This window comes from Typopeltis vanoorti, chromosome 1 (assembly GCF_054136105.1).
Source record: "Typopeltis vanoorti isolate ZY-2024b chromosome 1, IOZ_Tvanoo_1.0, whole genome shotgun sequence".
Taxonomy (NCBI): domain Eukaryota; kingdom Metazoa; phylum Arthropoda; class Arachnida; order Uropygi; family Thelyphonidae; genus Typopeltis; species Typopeltis vanoorti.
Window position 1 is genome coordinate 83,474,170 of NC_143549.1, and position 27,357 is coordinate 83,501,526.

At 37.5% G+C, this 27,357-nt stretch overlaps 1 protein-coding gene across 1 annotated transcript in view; it reads right to left on the minus strand.

Annotated features, from left to right (window-relative positions):
* LOC150110163 (muscle calcium channel subunit alpha-1-like) overlaps positions 1 to 27,357 on the minus strand; it is a 1,246,847-nt gene that overhangs the window by 505,917 nt on the left and 713,573 nt on the right. The window contains exon 29 of the mRNA XM_090391329.1: positions 9,641 to 9,799. Within this exon, the coding sequence (XP_090247455.1) occupies positions 9,641 to 9,799 (159 nt within the window). The remainder of the gene's footprint in view (positions 1 to 9,640; positions 9,800 to 27,357) is intronic.

A 27,357-nucleotide genomic window follows, 5' to 3' on the forward strand; every position in this document is an offset into this window, starting at 1 on the left:
CATAATTATTTCCATGATAAGGCCCATTCCAGTCATTAACACAGATACCTAACACTGTTGTTCTTACATATTCTCACCATTCATTCCATTATAATTTACTTTCTCTAACTTTCTTTGTTAGGTTTCATACCAGTTATTAGTTTTTCGTTGTAAATGTATTCTTTGTACACTTGGATAAAGGATAAAAATAAGAATAAAAATTATTGGCATCTATAACTTATAGTGTAACCAAGTGAAAAAATAACTTTCAGCATCTATCTCTAATCCAGAGTATTTTAGTAATAAGGTGTTACACCTTTTGACTACTTTTATATGGAAATATGACTTCTGCATTATTTCACTTCTTTTCCTTGGTATCACTTCTGAGTCTAGTTCCCAGTGATGAGACCTTGCAAAGAATCCATGCTATTTGTTCAGATGTTGCTATAAGATCTTCTTCTTCCTAATAGATCTTCTTCTTCCTAATATGGATTTTAGGCTAGGTAGGCCTGTTCCAGGTCTGATGCCATCTCTTTCTTGGTCTTCCAATTCTTCCTTATATGTGTATAATATTTTCAGTAGTCTGCTGTTGTCCATTCGATTTAAATGTTCTATCCATTTTTGTTTATATGTTGCTATAAGAAGTTACTGAAATTATTTTCATATTAGCTGTAATCTAGTCGACAGATGATAATTATTAAAAAATTTAATGACAGTTTCATTGTACCCATTAGCCATCTTTTAATGTGATTCAATTCTTTTAACAAAAGAGAAGAAGAAGAAGAAGAGAAGATTGTAAGCTGCATATGTGACCGTATTCTTGATAATACCTATTTTTTTTTGAAAATACCAATTTTCTGTGATGAATGGTGGTGTGAGGATAAGTAAATGTACATGCCAGTGATGGTTGGTTTTTGATAAAATTAAAATTCAACACGAACTGCAAGATTTCAAATTATTAAGTTATTCAAAAAAGGAGTAGGCTATTGTTGGATTCAAGTTGTGTAATAGTGTAATCTTGTCGACTCTGCTGCAATCAAGGCACAAGCTAGTAAGCACAGGCTACTTGACTCAGTCTACATTTTCTTCAACCATTAATATCATCTTATCATGATCATGCTTCCTTCTACTTGGCACATATTGGAAAAACTCTGAGATTTTTCTTTGTCTGGTTTACTAATTTCTGGTAACTTAGTTGGTAAGGTGATAAATTTAGTTTAATCCTTTATCCACATGTAAGCAAACAAAGTTTTCACCTGAAAATATCTTCAGGACTAAGGTATGGTGGTATATCCCTTGGCAACTCGTAGCAAAGGTGGATCAAGCTCTCATCATTCCTTGTCTCAGTATCTCCAATAATGCAAAGCATATCTCCTTGGGGACATGTATATTGCTATGTATTAAGGGAATGGCCACTACCCAGACTGGTTTCAACCTTTATTGAGGTCTCATCAGTGGGAGGCAGACCCACAGTGGTGATACTGAGCCAGGAGCAATGGAGAGGTCATATTTACCTATACGAGTTAACAACTGGTGTACCACCTTATTATTAAATTACTCTGTATACACCTTTGCTAGGGGTTGCCAAGGGATGTACCACCTTATCTTAGTCCTGAAGATATTTTCAGGTGCAAAACTTTGTTTGCTTACACTTGGATCAAGGATTAAACTAAATTTATTATAGTCTAACCAAGTGCAAAATATCTTTCTCTAACTTTAAATTTCTCTAAATCCAGAGTAATTTAATAATAAGGTGGTACACAGGCTGTTAACTCGTATAGGTAAATATGACCTCTCCATTGCTTCTGGCTCAGTATCACCACTCTGGGTCTGCCTCCCACTGATGAGACCTCAATAAAGGTTGAAACTGGTCTGGGTAGTGGCCCTTCCCTGAATACATAGCAGTATACATGTCTGCAAAGAGATGTGCTTTGCACTATGGGAGATACTGAGACAAGGAGTGATGAGAACTTGATCCACCTTTGCTACGAGTTGCCAAGGGATGTACCACCTTACCTTAGTCCTGAAGATATTTTCAGATGCAAACTTTGTTTGCTTACACTTGGATAAAGGATTAAACTAAATTTATTAGTTGGTAAGGGCAGCAAATGTGTTGTCTTTACCAACTGAGTCATCGTTTTGGTTTGCTCTTCACACACCTAATGCAACTGATTATTACCAGTATTCATCTTGTGCTGCATCCAACCGTACCTTCTTCCAGATTTCATGCTAAATCATTTCATTGATCTATTTGACATTACCTTATTCAACCTTCTGACCTTCAGAATACATTCACATTAAAAAATGCATTGGAACTTTTTTCCAAAGGGATGGAATAGAGATAAAAATATTCTCCTCCCCCCCCCCCTTAGGAAAAAGTTCCAATGCATTTGTAATCTAATTGACAGTCCTAAAAATTGTTATATAGTTCGTCATTTATAGTTTTAAGAGCTCAGTTATATTTTCTGATGCCATTTCTTCAAAAATTTTAAAATAAACATGAAGATTCTATAAAGTTATTTCAAAAAATTACTCTTCTTATATAATTTCTCTTTCAATATATATTTTAAATTACATATCATCTATGTCTCAACTTAACCACAGTAAAAAAACCAATGATTTAATAAAAGCAGTGCTCCTTTAGAAAATAGGCAAAATAAGGTATAAGTATTGATATTAATTTAGAAGAGTGACACGAAACAATTTCAGAAAAATAATTTCTGTTTTTCATTTCTGTTTGTTGCGATATCCACATACATGCCCATGTCCAAATCATCTTTATTACCACTTATCCTATATACAGTATATCTCCTCACAATCAACTACTCCCTTATAAGAATAGAATAATAATAAAAATAAGAAGAAGAAATAAATAATAATAATATAATTTCTTGGCATCTAGAATTCATAGTATAACCAAGTGGAAAAAACTTTCAACATCTTTAGGTTTTGTTTACATCACTCATTTCACTTCCTTTTAGTAACAGTCTTTCTGATTAACACAAAATAAATATAAATGCAACTGGCCACTTTTTTTCAAATCCATCCTTCCCTCAAATGTATCCCACACATTGAAAAATTAATTCCTTCTCCTCACACAGCTCTGCCAACATACTATTCATGATTCTTGCTCTCCGTCTGAACTCTTTGCTGTCTTACCTTGGCAATACACTTCCTACCTTTCCTACCACACTGTTATTGTTTGATCTCCTCTATAACCTCCTGATATCCATCCTTACATTCTCATTATGTCCAACAAAATCATTTGTTCTCACAACCACCACTAACCCCCCCCCCACCCTTGCTTGTTTACTTCTCATATCCAAAGAATCAATTATCCTGTTAATTCTTCCTTCTGAAGATGGTAAATTAAATATAGAAATAGACAACAGAATCAGCAAAGCTGGTATGGTGTGAAGTCAACTGAATAAATTCATATGGAATAGGAGAGAAATAAGTCAGAACACTAAATTAGCTGTATACAAGACAGTGTTCAAACCAGTTTTAACTTATGGATCTGAGAGCTGGGTCAGAAGTAAAACACTTGACCAAAGACTAGAGACTGCAGACATGAGAGTCCTGAGAAAGATTAGAGGTGTGAACAGATAGCATCAATGGCAATATCATATTAAAAATGATGATATTAGGAAAGAACTTGACATTGTCTGCATCCAGGAATGCGTTAGCAGAGCAATCTCAGGTGGTATGGTCACCTAAACAGAATGGGCGAGGAAAGATTAGCAAAACAAGTGTTCTCTGCCAGGTTGGCAGGAAAACGACCCAGAGGAAGACCAAGATATAGGTGGATTGATAAGGTACAAAGTGCCTTAGACGATAGAAATATAAGATCTGATAATGTTGGAGTCTTGACAAATAACAGACTGATTTGGAGGAAAATTGTAGATAGGAAGTTAGTAATGATATAATTTTTTCATGTAGTACTATCATATCCTGTACACCCCTTGTGGGTACATGGCAGGAATTTGATGATGATGATGATGAAGAATTCTTCCTTCTGGAAAATAGATATTCTGGACCCTTTCATTTGCTTGCATTTTTCCATTGCTACCTTTGAGTCATTGGTAACCTCTTTTTCTCAATCCTTTTGCATATTTTTGTCATTCTTGTCCTCCAAATTTCTGATCTCACAGTGCATTTTCTTCACCTCATTTCTCATTCTTCAGGTCTTGCATCCTGGCAATCACACTGGCACTTCTGTAGTATCAAATTTTCCATGAAAATCAGCAAAACTTTGTTGGATGTGTCTTTGAGTGGCATAAGAGATTCAAACGTGGGCAAGAAGATGTGAATGACGACCCCAGAAGTGGGCAGCCAAAAACAAAAATGATGGACGCAAATGTGAATGGAGTACAAGATTTGGTATGGTCTAACATACATTTAAGGGTGTGATTAATGGCTGATGAATTGCAAATGAATCAAGAAACAGTCAGGGTAATATTAACTGAAGAATTGGGTATGCGAAAGATTTCTGCAAAGTTTGTGCCTCGGATTTGATGGACGAACAGAAGCAGCGGTGGCTTCAAGTTGCAACTGATCTTTCTGCAAATAAGCACATGCTTCCATAAGTAATTATGGGTGACGAAACCTGGTGCTTCCAGTATGATCCCGAAACAAAAAATCAGAACATGCAGTGGAAAACCCGGAGTTTGCCACATCCGAAAAAACCACGCATGTCATGTTCACAGTTCAAGATCATGCTGGTGTGTTTCTTTGATCATAATGGAATAGTCCACTAAGAATTCATTGAACAAGAACAAATGGTCAACCAGCAATGCTATTTAGAGGTGCTGAAAAGATCACGAGATTCTGTTTGAAGAAAAAGACCTGAATTGTGGCCTGATAAGTGGATCATCCATCAAGACAATGCAGCAAGCCATAGTGCACTCATCATGAGAGAGTTTCTGGTAAAATAATCGATCACCAAATTAGGTCATCTTGCTTATTTGCCCGACTTAGCTCCCTGTGATTTCTGGATGTTTTCAGGGTGAAGATTTTCTGACATCGCTGATATCCAGCATAATGTGATAAAGAAACTCAGGAGTATTCCAGAAAAAGAGTTCCAGGCCTGTTTCCAAAAATGGGAACACCGTGTAAACCAGTGTATAAATGCACAGGGGGAAATACTTCGAAGGTGACTGTAGCCACTAATGTACAGTTCCGAACATAGGTTTTTTTTACAGATGCATTCCGGGAATTAAATTGTCACACCTCATGTAACATACCTTCTCTCGTCTCCTGTTCATTCTTCCTACAAATGCATTCCTACAGGTATACATGCTGAATAATGCAGTTATGTTCAGCTGTGAAAAATAAACAAAATTTTAACAAAACAAAAATAAAACATATTTTTGAGAGCATGTTTCTCAAATGGACAGGCACCAAGTGATCCTCTATCATAAGAATCAATTATGTAAGGATTTTGTTTTTAACAAATTTGAATGTCTTTGCACTATCATTCAGCATGTTTTGTTTAAACCAATATGCAGTAATCATAAACTGAGACCGCTTAATATTTTCACTATGGACAGCTAATAAGAGAATGTGTGTAAATCTGAGAATCAGACATCGCAGAAGACTTCGAATTTGAATCACCTTTGAATCTTTACATTTCTTACAGGATATATAGAGATGTGCTCCCGCTCATCTGGCATTGATCCTTAAAGCATTCCTAGAATTTAGACAAACAAATGCATATCCTCCTTTAAACTTTTCTCTCTCTCTCTCAACATAAGTAACATATAAATAAATTCTTCTTCTTCTTCTTCCTATCCAAGTTCTAGGCCAAGTCCCTGTTCTGGCCTCAGTCCATCTTCTTCTTGGTCATCCCTATTTCTTGTCCCTCTATGCTTATAAATTCATAGTCCTAAAACAGTTGTTTCATTGTACCAGCGAATTTCCTCTTCCAGGAAAAGAGCCTTGCTGAGACCTATCAAGTAGCTAAACTCCTATCCAACTCATTAATCTATTATCCAATCCTATCTACTTCAATTTCTCTCTATTATCATCATCATCACAATCCAAGGCAGAGATTGTGGGAGATACTTACTTTCACACACCAAGTTTGCTGAACATGCTCTAAAATCATTCACAGTTTCAAACACCTAGAATATCCTTATCTGCAGATGTTACATCTTTGTCACATTTTCTCCATTTCTCTGCTTTTTTAATAGTTTCCAGAACACTGTGGCATCCTAATGGTATTTATCTTCTGTAATTTAATTATCTTAGTGAGTCAAATCTCACCATGAGAAGGCCAACTTCCACACATAAATCTCAAATATCTTAAATTACCATTTATATACTCAAAAATTCAGACCATGCATTATTATTAGCATCAGACCTACATGGAGTTAAAAGACACATTGCAGGATATCCACAATAGTGCAAAAAGATCATCAAACAATGCCTTAAATATATTCAGATTCTGCATTCACCACACTTTCAGGCACTGCATTCCACTCACCATAAAAATAATCAGTTTCTCATTCCTTTCCTCACACTTTCCTTATACAGTTTCCAGGGTTGGTCTTTATGCTACTTCACCTTTGTATCCTTCTACTCTAATCTCCACCATATTAATATGATAACAATTATTGCCAACTTATCTGTCTCGATCATATTCCCTTTTTTTTTCTCTTCTCAAGGCTCAGCAAGTTGCATTTCCTCAATCTGTCCTCATATCCCTGAAACCGACTTACTAAACCTTCTCTAGAATATATCTTCATCCCCTTGAAAACACGACAACCAAATCTGCAGCCTGATCAAAGCCTAAAACAAGGAACTATACCTCTTTGCTTCTGCATGTTAATGTTCTTCTCATTATTGCCATAATCCATCACAATTTTAACAATGTGACCTCTAAACATTGTCTCTGTTCATATGACTCCCAGAACTCATCTCTTTTACCTCTTTCAAAATTTCCCTACTAATTGTATGCTCTGCATCCTAATCTTCCTTTTGACTTTCAAGACCTTGCAATTTGCAATATTAAACTGAGAGTTCCACTTACATAGTCTGTTGGGATCCTCCTGTGAGGCCAACGATATCTGTTCTATTCCTCATCAGTAGACAGCTGCATATCATTAGTTAAGCCTGTCCCAATATCATTGACATACAAGCTAAACAAATTATTAGTCAAATAGCTCTCTTCTGGACACTCTAGCACACTAGGAGGTTTTTTGTGCACCACCCCAAATGCACAAAAAAACACCTCTGTTTATAAATTGCAATTTATAAAGGGGAGAGCAAAGGAGAGGTAACATTTAGAATGAAAAATACTATCGAGCATTTTGGAGACTTTTGGAGAGTTTGCTATAACTGTGATATGTTAACACCACGATAGGCAAGTTGTGAAAATCAGTTCAAGAAAAGAAAACTGATCATGGTTGATCATGGTTATCAAAAGTGTGGGAGAATGAAGCATGGTCTTTTTTCTGGGAAACAGTGCTAGACAATCAAAATTTAAAGCTTGAGTCATCTGAATGTCAGAACATTTCGAGAACGACAAAGATGAATAAAGTGTGCTATCATCAGCAAGGATATGAATAGGACTTGATGTTAGTGAGGAATGATTATTGATGTATAAGAGACTGTGTATGTGTGAGAGAGAGAGAAGAGAAAGTGCAAACCCTTGGGTACCCAGCACTGATGGAAAAATCAGATGAGCAAGATCCATCCACCATAATACACAATAAATGACTGGAGAGGAAGCTAGCAATTCCACTCACAAAGAACTTCTACAAAGGATAGAAGGGAGACCATAACTTCCATAATAACTTGGAAATATCAAGAGACATCACATGAAATTCTCCAAATCTTTCCATTCCCTGTGTCTAAAGGAGGGTAAGGTTAGTGAGGAGATCTGTTGTAGCGTTAGAATTGCAGAATCCATATTGGTGGTCACTACTTAACCAATGGGTCTCTAGGTAGTGAAGAAGCTGGTTGTTGATAATCTTCAACATTACTTTTGAATGCACTGATGTGAGAGAAATGAGGTATTCATTAGATGGCCATTTCCTTTTTTTAGGAACAGACTAAATAAAATCTTCTTGCTATGCTGTTAGATAGATGAGTAGAATAGATTGTAAAGGCAATAGAGGATGGGTATTACTTCTCAAGCACAAGCTCTTAGTACAACTGTTGGGACACCAGCTGGGTCAGCAAGACTTACTAGTAACTAGGATATCAAGTATTTTTCTGCTATTCTTCTGTAAAAAGATCATAAGATGCATGACAAGGGTACTTTGTGAAATAGTATAGAAGATTGGCCTTGGTTATCTAAACAAGAGTTGAAAGAGAAGATTGATGCCAAGAGAGAAATCTGCCATCTGTAGAAGTTGCACTGTTCCATTAGAATGAAATAGAGGTGGGAAGAGAGAGAAAGATGGAAACGTAGTAGGGCAAAATGATATATATACAGTGTTCCTTTGATATTTGAAAGGGGGGGGGATGTGTTCCAAGACTTAACATTAATAGCAAAAACCTGCAAATAATTGATGCCCCTCCCTGAAAAACATTTTTTTCTGAAGTAAATGTACACTCAACTGATTGAAATGAACATCACTGAATTGATCTTCTACCGTAGACAGTACGCAATGGGTCAAAATGTCCTTGTACTCTTTTGCATTTAGATTTCCATGTAGTACTATGAGAGGGCCAAGTCCATTCCATGAAAAACATCCCCCACACTGTAACGCCACCTCCTCCAAATTTCACTGTTAGCACTACACATGCTTTCAGAAATAGTTTTCCAGGTATTCGCCACACCCAGACCCTCCCATCGGACTGCCACATGGTAAAGTGTGCTTCATCACTCCAAATCACACATTTCCAACTGTCCACTATCCAGTGGCATTGCTCTTTACACCTCTGCAGGTGGTGCTTAGCATTCACAGGAGAAATGTTTGGTTTATGGGCAGCTGCTTGACCATGGAATCCCATTCCTCTTTACTCTGAATTCACAGTCATCATGCCGGCTGGACAGTTAGTAGCATTGCAGAACTCCCATGTGATTGTTTCATTCTATGTCTGGTGATTTCCATGAAAACCACTTTCTTCAATGCTAAATGGTCCCTGTCTGTCATTAAACGCAGCCTACTTGACTGTGGTTTTGTTGTGGTTGCGCCTTCACGTTTCCACTTCACAATCACGTCACCAACTGTTGACTTGAGCAACTTGAGGAGGGCATTGAAATGTCTCTGACAGATTTCTTACTGATGTGAAAACCAGTAACTAGTCCATGTTCGAAGTCATGAGCTCCCTTGACCTACCCATTCTGCTCGTACTTCTTATCACTGAACAACACACAGCTCTATGCCTCCTTTTATACTGGTAAGTGAGGTCATAGTGACATCTAGACAGTTTACAAATTACAGAAGGTGTCCAGATACTTTTGATCAGATAGTGAATGTGCTGTATTCATTCCATTAAACCTTATAATGAAAAATATTACACTTCAAAAAGATGTATTGATATACTTCAGACAACACATTAAGTTAAGATAATCATTAAATTCAAAATCTGAACAGTAAAAAAATTCATGTTCAGGTCAAATGAATTTGCAGTGTCATGTAATAATGATAATAAAAAAATTGTGCTCATGCAGTAAAAAATAACATGAGATAGTAAAGTATAAACTTACCTTCATTGCCAAAGTCAGTGTATTTATCATGATTAAAGCAAATATTAAGTATTCAAAGTAATGAGATGTGATAAACCACCAGATTTTGTATTGTATCCTATGTTTTGGTATGTAACGTCTTACAGGTTTAGCTTTCAAGGCAAATTCAATACAGTTTCTCTGAAAACAAGATTGAACTGTTAATCTAATGGCAAAATTTATGAAAAACTTACATTTTAAGACATGAGCAATGAATATGTAAATTTAAAACCATTCATAAAATTATCTCAAAAAAAAAAAAAGATACATATAAAGTACATTGCTACATCATTTATGGAACTATAAAAGAAATTCTTACTGAAATGTTATAAATATGCTGTCAGCTTAAGGATAATTATAAGCAAACTTATATCTAAGCAAACTTCTGGTTTCTTAGATATAATCAACTCTCCTAAGAAAATTGACTTCTACATTATTTATGAAGCTGAGTTCTCAAAACATTATCTACTTTTCAAAGAAATGAGAGGACTTCACAATAGACTGTCTTGGTAAGTGGGTTAACTATACTAGTAAAACTCCAAATGTTCATATATTGTATGAAAGGTATTGATATAATACTTCAGTTTGATTTTTGTGCAGTGCTGTTGTAATACACCATAAGTGGATAAGAGAGAGCAGTTCAGATGATCTACAGCTAAATTAATAATAGCATGAAGCACTTTGACACTGCAAATAGAACAATAACATGACATTGTGCCCTTCAAATAAAAAACACTTGAGTTTGAGTCTTGTGATAAGAGGGAAAAAAATTTCTGAAAGCAGACAGTTCAGGAGTGTGTGAGGGGGAAAATTTCCAAATGGAAACTGGACAATGACATTTGTGCTTACTGCTCCACAGAAGATTAGTAAATGCAGCTAAAATAAAAAATAACATAAATAAAAAAAAAGCAAATGCTGGTCCTTGAGAGGAAATGAGTACTAGACACACAGAAACGTGACAAGATATCATTATTATTATCCGACCTCTGTGGAATAAGAGATTTATTGTGGGAGGAACACTATTGCATACAATGCTAACCCAACTGTGCCATAAAATGATCCAATGTGCTCAACATTCACAACACACTCAAGAAATGCATTCCACTCACCAACCAATCTTCATGCAAAGAACCTTCTCCTCACTCCTCTGCTCACACCATCTTTACAGTCTCCAGCGATGGCATCTTGTTCTACCACCCCCTTCTCACATTCTATGAAAAATCTCTGTAATGTCAACCTGATAACAACCCCTGACTAGTTTATATATATATCTCTCAATCATATCCCCACCCCACACACACACTTTATCTATTCTCAACACTTTGAATTTTACATTCTCTTATTTTCTCCTCATACTCTAAATTCCAAAGACCAGTGACAACCTTTATGAATCTTCTCTAGACCCTTTCCAACATATTCTCATCACCACGAAAACCCAGAAACCAAATCTGTGCACAATAATCCATATGAGGCCTAATCAAGGCTTTCTACAATGGCATCATAACCTCGTTATTTCTGCATGTCAGAATCTTCCACATCGTTGCCATTATCCGAAAGTCTTTACAACTTGTGTAATGTAGCTCATGAATATCAGGTTCTTGTCCACCATCATTCCTAGATCTCTCAACTCCTCTACTATCTTTAAAGTTTCCCCAGCAAGTGTATATTTTTCTTCTCATTGTTGCTTACCAAATCTCAAAACCTTGCACTTTGCAACATTGAACTGACAGTTCCACTTATCTGCCCATTCATGCAATCTATTCAATTCCTCCTGCAGGTCCACATCTGCAGGGCTCTGCATTGTTCTTCCCAATTTTGCATCATCTGCAAACAGTTGCATATCACTAGTTAAACCCATCCCAATATCATAAATATACAAATTGAACAACAACGTCTCTGTGTCACACCACTACCATATACAACTTTCTGATACCTATCAGACAGACAGCCACCGATCCAAGAAGACTCAGAAGTATCTATCAATCCCATCTGTTCAATTTATTTATTCGCTGTCGTGTGGGAGCCTATCAAAAGCTTTTGCACAATTCAAGTACACCACTGTATATGCATCTCCCCGTCAAAGGTATTTGTCACCTTGTTATAGTACATAAGTTAGTCAAACATGATCTCCCTTTAGCAAACCCATGCTGATAACCACAAAGAATACCACCATTTTCAACAGAATTCTGTGTCTTACTTCTAAGCAATCTCCCTAATACCTTCACCACAACTCCAAATATACAGATTGGCCTATAATTTGAAGCCACAGCCTTATCACTACCTTTATGCAGTGGAACAATTTTACCTTCTTTCCACTCCCTTGGAACTTCTTCCATTCCTATTCTCTCTTCTTTTCCTATGCTACCATCATTTTCACTGCCAAGCACGTCTGTCTCCTCAATACCACTCTCCTCATCTTTCAATTCATCTCTTACTTTTGATCTCTTGCATGCAGAACACACTGTACTTCTATCTAGCAAGACTTTCTCCAGTACACCCACTCCAAAGCTATTTAAATGCAATCCATCATGCCTGTATAATTCCATTCTTCTCTCAAATACATGCCATACATCCAAAAACTGTAAGCACTTCTTCTTCATTCCAATCTATACTGCCATAATTAAAATCGCCCATAATAATTACTTTCCTTTATTCAGTAATCCAGTTGTTTATACATCTTTTCATCACCACCCTGCACATTCCCAGGCCTATAGTAACATCCAACTAAATATGTCTTCCTGTCAACTGCCACATTACGCCACACTGCCTCATAAGAAATGCCACTATTTCTCTCTTTCATGTCTGCCTTATGTGGACTTAATTTCTCCTGCTATCATCAGCAGTACTCCCGTTCTGCATTTTCCCTTTCAATCCTTCTGAAAAATACTGGATCCTTCCATTTCTATTCCTGTTTCGATATCATCTTCATTCAACCATGTTTCACTTATTTCAATGATTTTGGGTGAATAAACTCAATTATGGGAAAACTAAAGGACAATACAGAGTTGGATTTCTAATTAAGAAAACAATTGCACACCTTATAGAAGAATTTAATTATATAGATGAAAGAATAATAGAAAACACACTTAAAATAAACTCAAAACTTAAAATCAGGATCATCCAAATATGCTCCCACCTCGTCCCACACTGATGAAGAGATAGAAGCATTTTATTACACACTGCAGCACATTCCATAGCAATCAAAACTTTACTATAGTAATGGGTGATTTTAACGCCAAAGTAGACCATCTCATTCACCAAACAGACACAATAGGACCATACGTATATGGTGCAAGCAGCAACTCAGGAATGGCTCTTACAGAATTCTCTATCAGTAACAAGCTTTATATCATGAATACATTTTTTAAGAAAGTCCTCAAAAGAAAATGGACACGGAGAAGTCCAAATGGAGAAATCAAAAATGAAATAGATTATGTACTGTGTAATGATAAAGAAATAGTTCAAGATATCTCAGTACTACACCTCTGTCCAAAAAGAAACCAAACTTTTCGAAAAGAGAAGAAATTAGTGGTGCCACCTGTTGTATCTTTTTGTTGTCGAAAATGGTGACCTTAATTAGTGTTGTGCCAACTGTTTATGAAATTTGTTTCATTAGAAGCAGAGTTATAATGCCAAGAGCGACAGTGTGTTTTGACGATCAGTCGGTCGTCACGATATTCATGCCATTTGGGACGAATTCTCGCTATCAATCACTTCAAAATTTTGAGATAAAACTTACCATTGACCATTTGGCCAGGCGGAACAAATTTTTTGTGGATAATGCCCTTGGAATCGTAGAAACAAATTAGCATCGTCTTTACTTTAGACTTCTCCAAGCAACTTTTTTTCGGATGCCCCTCTTCTGGTGGGCTCCACTCAGCACTTTATTTCAGGCTCAATACTCAAAACACCACGTTTCATCACCAGTAATGATTGTTTCAAGGAAGTTTGAGTCCTTATGAGCGGTTTTAATGAGGTCCTTGCAGTGTTCAGTTCAATACATTTTTGGCCGTTGGTCAACTTGTAGGGGAAAAAATCGTGAATTCAATTTACAAAGGCTCAAGCTCTCAGTCAAAATGTTGTTACACAGTTGATTTTGGAATTCCCAATTCATCTTCAATCAATCTCATGGACGATTTCAGGTTTTCTTTGATGAAATCACGCACTTTTTGGATGTTAAATTCGCTCAATCCAGTTTTTGGATGGCCCGGCTTTTCATTGTCCTCAAGCATCTCATGACCACTTTGAAGTGTAGCTCAGTGGATGTGCCATTTGCATTCCATGGTGCTTGAGTGCATGAAGGAAGACTTGGTTTCAAGTCTAGTCGGCGACCAGAGGAAATTTTTCTAAGCTTTTTTTCGACGGGTTCCCGAGTTCGTCAATCTCTGGCATGGGAAAGCCGGTTTTTTCTCCTGAAAACTCAAGTTTTTCATCCCGTAAACTCAAGAAAATTGACCATAGAACCCACACTATTTTCAGACATTAAAAATATTGTCTTAGGGTTAGGGACCACAAGATGGTGGCACTTGTTGAGCTGCCTCTTCACTGCGTGCCATTTAATTAGTGATAGCCTTGGGCCAGCTATCTCTGATTGGCTGCCAGTGGAGATTGAACTGCCCACTCAGTCTCCAAAAGTTAGATAGGGCTAAATGGCCTCACCTACTCCCTATACGGGAACAAAAAAAGAGTTAGCCGATTTTTTTTTTAAACCACTCATAAACTTGAGTACGGAATAAGCATTCATCACGTATGCTTTTTAAAGCATTTGATGCATTTAAATAAAACTTTTACCAAGTTTAACACAAAAGTGAATCGCAGCTTTCTGTTTGAAACTCATTTTCCAACTGTCCATCAAAACACACTGTCACTCTTGGTACTATAACTCAGCTTTTAATGAAACAAATGTCAAACAGTTGAAACAACATGAATGCAGGTTGCCGCTTACAACAACAAAAAGATACAACAAGTGGCACTACTAGTTTCTTCTATTTTCGAAAAGTTCGGTTTCTTTTTGGACAGAGGGTGTAAATCAAGTAAAAACAGAAAGTGACCACCAACTGGTGAGAATCAAAATTAAAATAAACCCAAATTGGAAATAAAATGGCTAAACAATAAAAAATCAAAAAGTTCAACTTAAAACCTATTGAAAACAAGAAGTATTATGAAGAAAAACTCAATCAAAAACTACTTAATAAATACAGGGTGTTCGGGATAAATGTGACAGTTTCGTAAGGAAAAAGAAAATCTTCTTTGTATCTATTAAATTTAATGAATTGACAAAAAAACATTACAGGCAGAGTTAATTACAATACTATCAACAAGATTTACTCAAAATAACCACCATTAGCATCGATCACAGCTTCAATTCTGCTTCGGAACCTCGAACAAGCTGATGCTACAGTCTCCCTGGGAAGGGCCGCAAAAACTGTTTTAATTTTATCCATTAACTGGGCTTTTGTATTACTGGAAGTGCGATTGGTGTCTTTTTCAACTGCACCCCATACAAAATAATCCATGGGGTTAAGGACTGGGGAGTTTGGAGGCCAAACATTTGGACTGGTGAAGTCGTAGAAATTTTCAGACAACCATTTTTGACTTTTCCCAGAGGTGTGGCAAGGGGCCGAATCCTGCTGCCATACATACGGCCCACCATTGGCTACCCTTGTTATCCAGGGCTTGACTACAGTTAGCAACTCCACGAACAAAGCCCGAATTCCAATGCCAGGGTTCTTCAACACCTGTTCCTGCAGATTTGCGAGGAATTCTGCTGTACGAACGCAATCAGATCGTCTGCTAGGGATCTTTCTTCTTGCTACATCCTCGTAGTCACCATTGCAAGTCTCTAGTTCATGCCTGATTGTTTTTACTGTATTCAGGGAGCATTGGGCAGCAGTCGTAATAGCCTTATTTTAATGGCGGGCACGAATCATCATGATACAAGTTATTCTCTTCCATGATTCAGGTGGGTTCCAGCTATCCATCCTTTCTGACATCTTGTATATGAATGAAGAAGGGTCCAAACTTTTAAATGAAGAGAAGTGTGTGTTAATACATGTAACTTACGGAAAAATATAATTAATTATAAATATGTCAAATTTATCCCGAACACCTTGTATATATTATAATATTATATTATCAGGTAATCAAAAAGTTCGTGCAGTTTTCATAATAAAAATTAACTGCTGAATTTAATGAATAAAATGTTTTACTCATTAAAATAAGCACCTTCATAATCTACAATTCTTTCCCGATTAGCTACAAGTTTGTAACTTCCACTTTTATAAAAATTTTGTCTTTAGAAGTAATAAACCTAGCAACCTCTGCTTCAATCTCTGTTTTACTGTGGAATTGTTTATTTCGCATGTGATCATCTAGCACCAAAAAAAAGGGTGATAATTGCTTGGAAAAATGTCAGGAGAGTATGGAGGATGAGGGAGTATCTCCCATCCTAAAGCACAAATCTTCTCACAGGTATGTTTTGCAGTATTAGGTTTAGCACTGTCCTGTAAGAATAGCACTTTCTTCTGATTAACTAGTCCTGGCTGTTTCTGAAGTAACACATCCTGCACATGCTCAAGTTGCATCGAGCAGATCTCAGCATAATTGTTTGGCCTGCAGAAAACTCATAGTGGATAATACTGGCACCAGTCCACCACAAAAAAGCATACTCCTCTGGGAGTGAAGAAGTGCCTATGAAGTGTGAAGTACTGAGTCGTTTGATGACAACCAATGATAAGTCTGCTTCCTGTTAGAGTACAAGATCCAATTTTCATCATAAGCAAGCAAGTAATTCAAAAACGGCGCATTTTTATGATGTGAAAGAAGTGAAGAACAAATTCATAGCCTTTGAAGTTTATAGTCATCTAATAATGCACATGGGACACATTTGCTTACCTTCTATGATTTTCCCAGTTGATGCAAGTGTAAACTAATTGTTTCACCACTCAAATAAACATTTTTGAAAGTTCTTAACATGTTAATCTTGGATTGTTTTCAATAGGCATTTAATTCTTCATCATCAATAAAGATTTTTTCTTTTTTCCCCATGGTAGTTTTGAATGCAATTGATTTCTGTTGCCTTCAATCAGGGAGAGGAGTACTGTTGATGATAGCCGATGTGTTGCAGCCAAAGAAAGTAGTATATCAAGATGATAGACATGTGAATAAGAGTTCATTTGAGGCGGTCTGGTGAGAAATAGTGACCGATGCAACCATATATACAGTTGGATGCTGCTATACGCCAGGGAGTACAGGGGGAAATATTGAATTCATGCATCAGCAAATTAGTACAATGAGTGCAGGCTTAGTGATTATTATTGGGGGATTTTAATTACGGTGATATCAATTGGAAGGAGGACATATCACATAGCAAAAAGGAAATGGAGTTCATACATCATCTACGAGATAATTACTTGAAACAGCACATAACTGAAGGGACACGTGGTGTGAGATTGTTGGACCTGGTTATTGGTTCAGAGGTTATATGCATAAGTAAGATGTCCTCGTTACCTCCTATTGGTGAAAGCGATCATGTAGTATTGACTTGGGAGGTTGCAAAATCTGTGGATTTTTTTGTTAAGAAGGGGTATATATGGAACTAGAGGTTAGGCAATTATAACAAGTTTCGGAGTGAGCTTGCAGCCATCCCATGGCAGAACATATTGCAGGGGAAAGATGTTAGCAGTGCATGGGATAAAATCAGCAGGTATCTGAGGAAAGCAATATCAGATTGTGTCCCCATGGTCAGGAGGTCAAACAAGGCAGGCGTTAGATGGATGGGCAGTAGTATCAAACTTGATCTGCATAAAAAGAAAATGTTATGGAGAATTTACAAGGAGAAAGGCAATCAGTACACACATGAGCAGTACAAGGCTCAAGCTAGGAAGGTTACCAGCATAGTAAGAAAAGCTAAATCAGATTATGAGAAGACCTTAGCCAAAGAGATCAAGGGTAATCTCAAAGAGTTCTTCCACTATGTAGCAAGTAAGAGGAAGAATGACTTCAGAAGGATAACTTTAGTGGATGCTGATGGTATTGAGGTGACAAAATCAGATGTAATAGTCGAGTTACTGAGTGATCACTTTTCAAAAGTCTATCACCCAAGTTGAGGATATCTCTTTACCTGTAGCAATACCTAATGTGAGAATTGAAACTAAAGAATCAGAGGTATTTAAAAAAAAAAAAAAAAAAAAATCGGGTAACACCTTTTTATTCCCATATACGGGGAGTAGGCGAGGCCATTTAGCCCTATCTAACTTATGGAGACTGAGTAGGCAGTTCAATCTCCACTGGTACCAATCAGAGATAGATGGCCCAAGGCTATCACTAATTAAGCGGTACACAGTGAAGAGAGACGGATCAAATGTGCCACCATGTCGTGGTCCCTAACCCTAATACAATATATTTAATGTCTGAAATAATGTGGGTTCTATGGTCGATTTCCTTGAGTTTACGGGACGAAGAACCTGAGTTTCTGGGAGGAAAAACCTACTTGCACGTGCCAGAGATCGACTAACTCGGGAACCGATCGAAAAAGGCTTAGAAAAATTTCCTCTAGTTGCCGACTAGCCTGGAAACCAAGTCTTCCTTCATGAGGCCAAGTGCCGTGGCGTGCAAATGCCACAGCCACTGAGCTATACAGGCTCAGGGAGAGATACCATAAGGTGGTGTATGGAGGAGCCGAGTCCAGAATGAGGCAGGTGACCAGAGGTATTTAATATATTGCAAAATTTAAATGCAAACACTGCTGTAGGCTTAGATGGAATATCAGCTCGGGTGATGCATGAATTTGCAAATGAATTGTCGACCCCTCTTACTTGGATATTTAATTTAAGTTTGAACTCTAGGGTCTCTAGGGAGTGGAAGGAAGGCAAAGTGGTTTCTTTGCATAAGGGTGGCTCTAAAACTGCGGTAGTTAATTACAGACCAATCACCATCTCAGGAGAAGTAGTAAGAGTATTGGAAAAGTTGGTTAAAGACAAAGTTCAAGAATGGGTGGATCAGGATATGATACTCTATAGAGGCCAACATGGTTTTGTTAAAGGTAGATCCTGCCTTAGCAATCTATTAACTTTTCATAATAGAATGACATCTGATTTGGACAAAGGAACTGGCTACACAGTGGTACTTCTGGATTTTGCTAAGGCTTTTGACAGGATACCCCATAGAACACTGTTATGCAAATTGGAGCAGATGGGAATGGATATTAAATTGGTGATATGGATAGGAGAATGGCTCAGGGAGAGATACCATAAGGTGATGTATGGAGGAACCGAGTCCAGAATGAGGCAGGTGACCAGTGGAGTGCCGCAGGGCTCTGTGCTTGGGCCAATGTTGTTTAATTTGTATATAAATGATATAGGAAATGGCTTAAAGGGAGATATTCAGTTGTTTGCCGATGATGCAAAGTTGGGTAGCGCAATAAAATATCAAGCTGATGTTGAAAGTTTGCAGGATGATTTAAATAAGCTGGTAAAATGGGCAAAAGATAATGGATGTCAATTCAATGTGGAAAAGTGTAAAGTCATGCATTTTGGGATTAAAAGATTACCAGCTGTGTACTACATTGATGGAAAAGTACTCCAAGAGATTGATGAGGCTAAGGACTTAGGGGTGTTGATAGATAGGGAGATGAAGTTCAGAGGACACATTGCTAAGGTGTCCAAGATTGCACATAGGATTACTTGGTTGTTGAGGAACACACTGACATCCAGAGATAAAGAGGTTATTATTCCCCTTTATAAAGCATTGATACTTCCACATTTGGATTACGGTGCTCAAGTCTGGTCACTTGGATTCTTTGGAGATGAGGCTGTGGAGAGTGTTCAGAGAAGAGTGACCAAGTTGGTGAGTGATGTAAAAAATGCTCCCTACATTGATAGATTGAGAGCTTGTGGATTGCAGAGATTGGTTGATAGGCGAAGAAGAGGGGATATGATAGAAACATTTAAATTACTGAAAGGTTTTTATAGGATTGATGCAGGGGAAATGTTTCAGCTGCGTGATAGTGATGGAAGAACAAGAGGTCATTTCTGGAAATTAAAGAAGAGTGTGATTAACAAAGGTGTCAGAACAAGGTTTTTTGCCTGGAGGGTGGTGAATGAGCAGAATTCATTGCCTGACTTAGTTGTGAGCTCTTCATCTGTAAATGAATTCAAGAAGAGATATGACAGATATTGTTTTGCTAGTTTGGGTCTTCCGTGATGAGTCTACTGATTCCATGGAGATACCCATAATAATAATAATAATAATAATAAATAATAATAATAATAATAATTAAATACCACTATTGATAATGAAGAATTAAGTGCCGCTGTTAATTCTTCATTATCAATAATCGAGAGCCTTCCCGAACATGGTGGATCTTCAAGTGATTCATCACCAGAAACAAATTTTTTAAACCATTTCTGTTTAAATTCATAAAACAAATAAGCCCAAATTATACCAGGTTCAAGAGACATTTAAAAAGGGTTCAAAATCACAGAAAAAATAAAGTACACACTAAGTTAGAGTGCACCAATTGACTAATGCACATCTGTGCCTTATGATGCATATAAAAATTGTGCTCTACAAACTACCTTAAAATAAAACAAGTCATTGCAGAAAACTACTGAAAACCGCACAAATTTTTTGGTTACCTGATATATTATTATTATTCCAGCTTTTATGGAGTCAAAAGACATACCATGGGAGGTCCTTCCTAGGAAACACAAAGTCTATCATACCACTCGTTGAACTCATTGACCATTCTTGCTCTCACCACTATCAGGCAATGCATTCCATGGTTCAACCGCCCTCCATGTAAAGAAACCACACCTCACCCTCTTGCTCAGAGCTTCCTTTCATAACTTCCAGGGGATGGCCCCTTGTCATCGCTCCTTCCCACTATTCCACCAAGCTAAAGAACTCCCAGTGTCAACCCTGTAACTATCACTCAACAGTTTAAAAGTCTCGATCATATCACCTCTCCTATCCACCAAACTCTGCAGTCCACATTCCCTCAGTCGATCCTCATAACTAACATTGTACAGTCCTGAAACCATCTTTGTTATCTACCTCTATACCCTTTCCACAGTTAATTAATCCCCTTCAAAATCATGTGGACTAAATTTGAAAACAATAGGCTAAGTGTGGTCTGATCAGGGTCTTATACAATGGAATGATAACTCTTATCTCTGCAGGTCAGCATCCTTCTCAGTATTGCAGCAATCCTCTGGGTTACCTTCACCACCTTTGCAATATGTTCCCTGAATTTCAGTTTTCTATCAATCATCACCTCAGATCTCTTGCCTGTACTTTCTCCAGAACAGCTCCTCCAATCAAGTATGCAGCTGCCCATCGACATATCCCAAACTTCAAGACTTTACATTTTGCTGCATTAAACTGACACCGCCATTCATTTGCCATCTGTCTAGTTTATTCAAATCCTCCAGCAGAGGTGCCACATCTGCAGTAATACTAATAACCCTTCCCAGTTTCACATCATCTGCAAACAACTGAAAATCCCCTTATAATCCATTGACAATGTCATTGATATAAAGTTTAAACAATACAGGTATTATACATATGCATATATATGTGATAATAGGCTTTTACTGGGTTGTTGTGATACATTTTAAGACATAGATTTAATGACTTTAAAAACCGAGATAACTTATGAAGATTTTAATGAGAATAATACAACTAGTTTCGGCTTATTACAGCCTTCCTCAGGTATTCATAAAGGAAAAGAATAGTAATAAACATTGAAGTATCTAAAACAACTGGTTAAAATTGCCACACATAATTGATACATAAAAAATGTTGTATTTTTTCAAGTTGTTCTAACAGGCATGCCATTGTTTATTGCAAGTGTGCGTGCAGGCTCACGTGAACGCCAATATTGAATAACTGCAGCATGGCTATCTGGGATGTTATAACTCAAATTGTTGTTTAAGTGGACAGGGTTCAGCAGGATTTCCCTTGATTCTACAATTTTTCTCTCAAACTCATCATCACAGTGAAAAATATTTTCTGATCTATCCCAGCAAACGGAGTGGCTTTGTTGATCATCATTAGGATTATTTGAAAAAAAGAACATGACTGGATAACGCAGTTGCATGAGATCTTTTGTAAGAGATGTCTCTCTTATGCTCTTCTATACGTTGTTCAATAGATTTGTTAGTTTGTCCAAAATAAGGGATATTGCAATCGCACCATAATTTATATACACCTGGATATTTTAAGTTGTGATGAGTAGGCTTTGGATGGCTGATTAGAGAACGGATTTTAGGAAGTGTGGTGAAGAACATCCTGATATTATATTTTTTCAGGACTTTAGCTAATTTTTTAGAGACTGTGCTAATGTATGGAATGGAGATGCTACCTTTAAAATTAATAGTTTCTGTTGTGCACTGCCTAGGAGGATCCAGAAGAAATTTTTTAATTGTTTTTTCAGAGTATCCATTTTGTTTAAAGATAAGAGTGAGGCGATTTATTTCTTTTTGTAATTCATCTGGTTCATTCAAGAGACAGAGAGAGAGCGTGCTCTGTGTCCTAAGGTAGATATAGTTCCAAGTTTTTGTGGTGGAAAATGATGAGAAAGATTATGCAGATATCTATTGGTATGAGTAGGTTTTCTGTATATAGAGATTTTTAATCTTTCAGAGCATCGTGTAAGCATGACATCCAGGAAAGGTAATTGGAGAAATTTATTGGAGAAACACTTGAGGTACTTTGCTAGATATTTGGAAAGTTTATACATAGGTGAGTCAATTCCTTCCACAATTGAGCAAAGAGGGATGTTTTCTTTATGTATTTTGGGAACTCCATAGATGCGTGGGATAAGAGGATGTAGAGAGCGTAAAGAGAGGCAAACATTATGAGGAAGTTCACTCGTAGTCTTTAACAAGTTGTTTGTACGGTTTTGTAATTCTCTTGCACGATGTTCCTGAAGAATTGAATATATCGAATTATCTTCAAGTAATCGAAGCATTTTGTTGTGGTAATCTTCAGAGTTGAGGATGACCGTGGAATTGCCTTTATCCACAGGTAAAATAATAATGTTACTTTTCTGTTTTAGATTTTTTAGGGCTTGTCTTTCAGCCAGAGAAATATTATCTGTTGGAGGTTTAGCATTATTGATAATGAAAATCAATTCAATACGAAGAAGTTAAGCCAAATGATTAGGAATGAATGAACTTGCCTTTTCTATTTTTGTAAGAAGAGATTCTTTAGGGATCAATTTTGGTGAGGGAATGAAATTGAGACCTTTTGCTAAGAATATCCTGTTATATCTTCGTCTTTGTGTCTTATTTCTTATTGCTTAAACTACCTCTATCTGTTACTATTAAATTTAATATTACTTAGTATCAGTTAATTCTTTTGCTGACAAATTTGTATTAATTTATGACTGCGTCAGCTGGCAACAGAATTCTGATATGTTATCCAACATTTCTTAGAAAGAAATTGCAGGGATCAAGAAGTATGCAGTCGTGGTCCCCTTTCTTATGTTATTAATGGATTCCCCTTTAGTACATGGTTCGTAATTTTCCAAGAGGTAATTCAACCCACAGAAAGCATGACAAACTCATTTGACTTACACATAAAGAAATACGTTTATTTTAGCATAAAGCATAAAGATACATGTTAGTTAATCCTTTAATTAAAATAGAGTCTGGGTTCCCTCCTTTTCTAAATTTAACACATCCAAAATTTCTACACTGTAATCCTTTATATTGACACAAATCTTTCACTTCTATACATAACTATCCTCAGACTCTGACAACATATGCTAAATTACCTATTTACTACTACACATGCAAATTACATATATATACAAGCCAATTCTGTAACTCTGACACAGATTTCTTGAGGCAATGCTCCTTCTTATATTTTAGACTTAATCCTCCCCCAAAATTTTAGTTAGCATTCAATCAGGTTTTAACAATATAACATTATTATCCTTTAGACACAAACAGTTCGTAGCCTCGGTCTACTACTCGGCTCAAGCCTAAGATGCCTTTTCCTTAGATACAGACAAAATGTCCAAAATGCAGACAGTTCTTGTAACACTGCACGAAATGGGCTGTTTTCTTAAAGTTCAGTTCTCCTAACTCCACGGTTACTCCGATATTAATATGAAAAGATTTCTGCTTACTGTTCTTGCCTTATCTGGATATTCGGATCTCCTTACTGTACTTTCTTTAATGGCGGCTTCACTATTCCTATGTTCCACATGAAACGAAACACTCTTACACTGATTTATACACTGACGTTAACTCATCAGTGGCCCTTCCTTCTTAGGAATCTGGACGCATTATAGCTGCAGCTTTGATCCACGAAGCACACATAGCAAGGGGAGATTCTCGCTATGCATGACGGCAAGCTCTTCACAACTATACAGCCTTCCACACTGGAAACCAGGTACCGACGAAATGAGAAGAAAAGAGGACGATTCACTAGTAACAACTAGTAACATTACTGGCTTAACAGGTGAAGCAAAAGCTTTTCATATTCCCGGCTATCTTAACAGAGACTGTGAGTGGAAAGAGTTTATGAGCTATATTGCTCGCCCTGATTGGGCTAGGAGATTAATCCTCAGTGAGGGGATTTAGGATGGCTTTAGGTCTTTTGTGCTTAGAATTGTCCGTTGCATCATAGTCAGCGGCCAGTTGGATCAGTCTGTTAGGATGCACACTTGCCTTTGAAAAGAATTTGGTTGCTATAGTCCGCATGAAGGTGTAAATATAGGGGACCTCCGTGTCGCGGTGCAGTTGGACAGTTCGGATGAACCATGGAGCGCCCAGGATCATTCTAAGACACTTGTTCTGAATGCGTTGTAATTTAATGATATTTGAGTTTGAAGTATGGCTCCAGGCCGGTGAGGCATAAGTGAGTATTGGACGATCCATCAGTTTGTATATGAGAAGTTTGATTCTGGTGCTCAGTTTGCTGTTTCTGTTTATTAGCGGATAGAGCTGGGCTATGGTTTTGGATGTGTTTGCACAGAGAGTCTTGATATGGGAGTTGAAAGTCAGTTTACTGTCCATCACTACACCAAGGTACTTGATCTCTGTTTTCCACTGAATTTTTGTGTTAAAGAGGAGAATATCTTCTTTGGGAAGCACTGATCTTCTAGAGAATAAGACGGCTACGCTCTTCTGAGGATTCACCTGGAGACGCCATTTGGCAAAATATTGCTCTATTTGCAGTAGGTTTTCTTGCAGTTTCTTGATGGCTAAGTGAGGCTTTAATGATCTGGCCAATATCGCTGTGTCATCAGCGTAAAGAGCTTTAATTGAAGATAATGGGTTGTGTGGTATATCATGCAGGTATAAGGAGAATAGGATTGGTGCTAGTAAGGACCCTTGTGGAACTCCAGCCAAGATGTGTTTCTGTGAGGACACCACTCCACTTAGTCTCACTTGCATGCGTCTATCGCAGAGGTACGTCTTTAAGAGTTGAATGATTCCGATTGGGAAACCATAATGCCAAACCTTGTCAAATGCACTGGCTAAGTCTAGGAAAACAGCCCCAGTGCATTGGCACCAGTTAAAACCTGTGATGATATGTTCCACCAATCTGTGTATTTGTTGCGTGGTACTATGCAACTGTCTGAAACCAAACTGCTCCTCAGGCAGGATGTTTAACAGGAGTACAGAATCTTGAAGCCTAGTAAGAATTACCTTTTCAGCTATTTTTCCGAGATTAGAAATGAGACTGATTGGTCTGTAATTCTGTGGAAGAGTGGGATCCTTTCCAGGTTTATGAATTGGAACAATGTACGCCAATTTCCAGTAGGAAGGGAAATACTTGTAGTGAAGTATGGAGTTGATTATGTTTGCCAAATGAACAATAGCTTTGCGAGGTAGAAGTTTTATAACTTTGTTGGAGATGCCGTTGGGTCCAGGAGCCTTTTTATTTTTGAATTTCTGAATAATAGCATATATTTCAGCAGGTGAGGTGGGTGTGATTTGAGTAGAGTGTGTGGGAGCAGACTTGAGTGAATATCTGACATTACGGTGTATCTTGTAGATATGACTAATGTCAAGGTGACCGTATGCGGGTTTGCATTGATTTTCAAGATGATTCGTTATTGCCTCAGCTTTATCAGCATCGGTGTGGATGAGACCTGAATCTGTTTGCAGAGGGGGAAGAGGTTTATTTTTGTTCTTGATCTTTCGGATAAGATTCCATACAGAGTGGCTGTCAGCGGAGATGGAGGTCAGTTTTTCTTCCCAGAGTTGACTTCTATGAGCTGCGAGTGCATCTCTCACTGCAGAATTTAACCTATTTAAGATCCGTTTATCTTGTGGCGCCCTAGTGTTATGGTATCTTTTTCTAGCCTTATTTTTTCCCTAATCAGATTCATAGTATCTTCAGGCAGGTGGTTGGACTTGTGGGTGGTTGCAGGGGTAGTAACTGCTGTACAGGCTGCTGTAATCTGTTCTGTTAGATTTTTGACAGCTATGTCAATTTCCTCTTTTGATTTAATGATGGGAACAGGTCCAATATATTTCGGGAGCATCTTGGAGAGCCTTTCCCAAGGAATAAATGAGTGAGGGGGTGGGGATGATTTTTCAAGATTTCCTAATTTTAACCTTATTGGATTATGATCTGATAATAAATCATTGATTGTTATTAGATTGTATTGGAGTCTGATGTGCTGCAGTATGGCTATGTCCAATACATCGGCCCTACCATAGGTGTTGTGATGGGTGGGATCAGCAGGGCCTATTACGTGAAGGTTGTTGAAATCAGCATAGTTCTGTAGTTTATAATAGATTTAGTTTAATCCTTTATCCCAGTGAGAGCAAACAAAGTTTGCGCCTGAAAATATCTTCAGGACTAAATATAGTGTTGTACTATCTTATCCAGTAAGTAGTGCAACACCAAGGCAACTCGTGGCAAAGGTGGAGCAAGCTACCAGGCACTTCTAACCCAGTATCTCCCATAATGCAAAACACATTTCCTATGTGGATATGTATACTGTTATGCATTAAAGGGATTGGCCATCTACCCAGACTAGTTTCGACCTTTATTGAGGTCTCTTCAGTGGGAGCCAGGCCCAGAGCTGGAGATACCAGGCAGAAGCAGTAGCAAGTCATCTGTGCCTATGGGAGTTGCCAAAAGGTTTATCACCTTTTTTAAAAATTTTACTCTGGATTTAGAGAAAGATGTTGAAAATTTATTTATTAGAAGTGCCTGGTAGCTTGCTCCACCTTTGCCACGAGTTGCCTTGGTGTTGCACTACTTACTGGATAAGATAGTACAACACTATATTTAGTCCTGAAGATATTTTCAGGCGCAAACTTTGTTTGCTCTCACTGGGATAAAGGATTAAACTAAATCTATTATAGTCTAACCTAGTGATAAATAAATTTTCAACAAATAGTTCTGTAGTATCTGTCCATTTTTGTTAGTGGAGTGGCTATTCCAGGTAGAATGCTTGGCATTTAAATCACCTGCCACAATGATAGGCTCTCCAGTGTCAAATATGGCGTTCAAATCAGAAGGTTGTAGTGCTTTTTGTGGTGGATGGTATGCTGCAAAAATTTTTAATTTGCCTACTGAGCTTGTGAGAATCTCGATGCCAGTGATCTCAAGATTGGAGGTAGTAGGAATGTTTATGGAGTGATGAGAGATAAAATTTTTGATGAAAATTGCCGTGCCTCCACCTATGTGGGTTGATCTGTCAGTTCTATACGACTGATATCCAT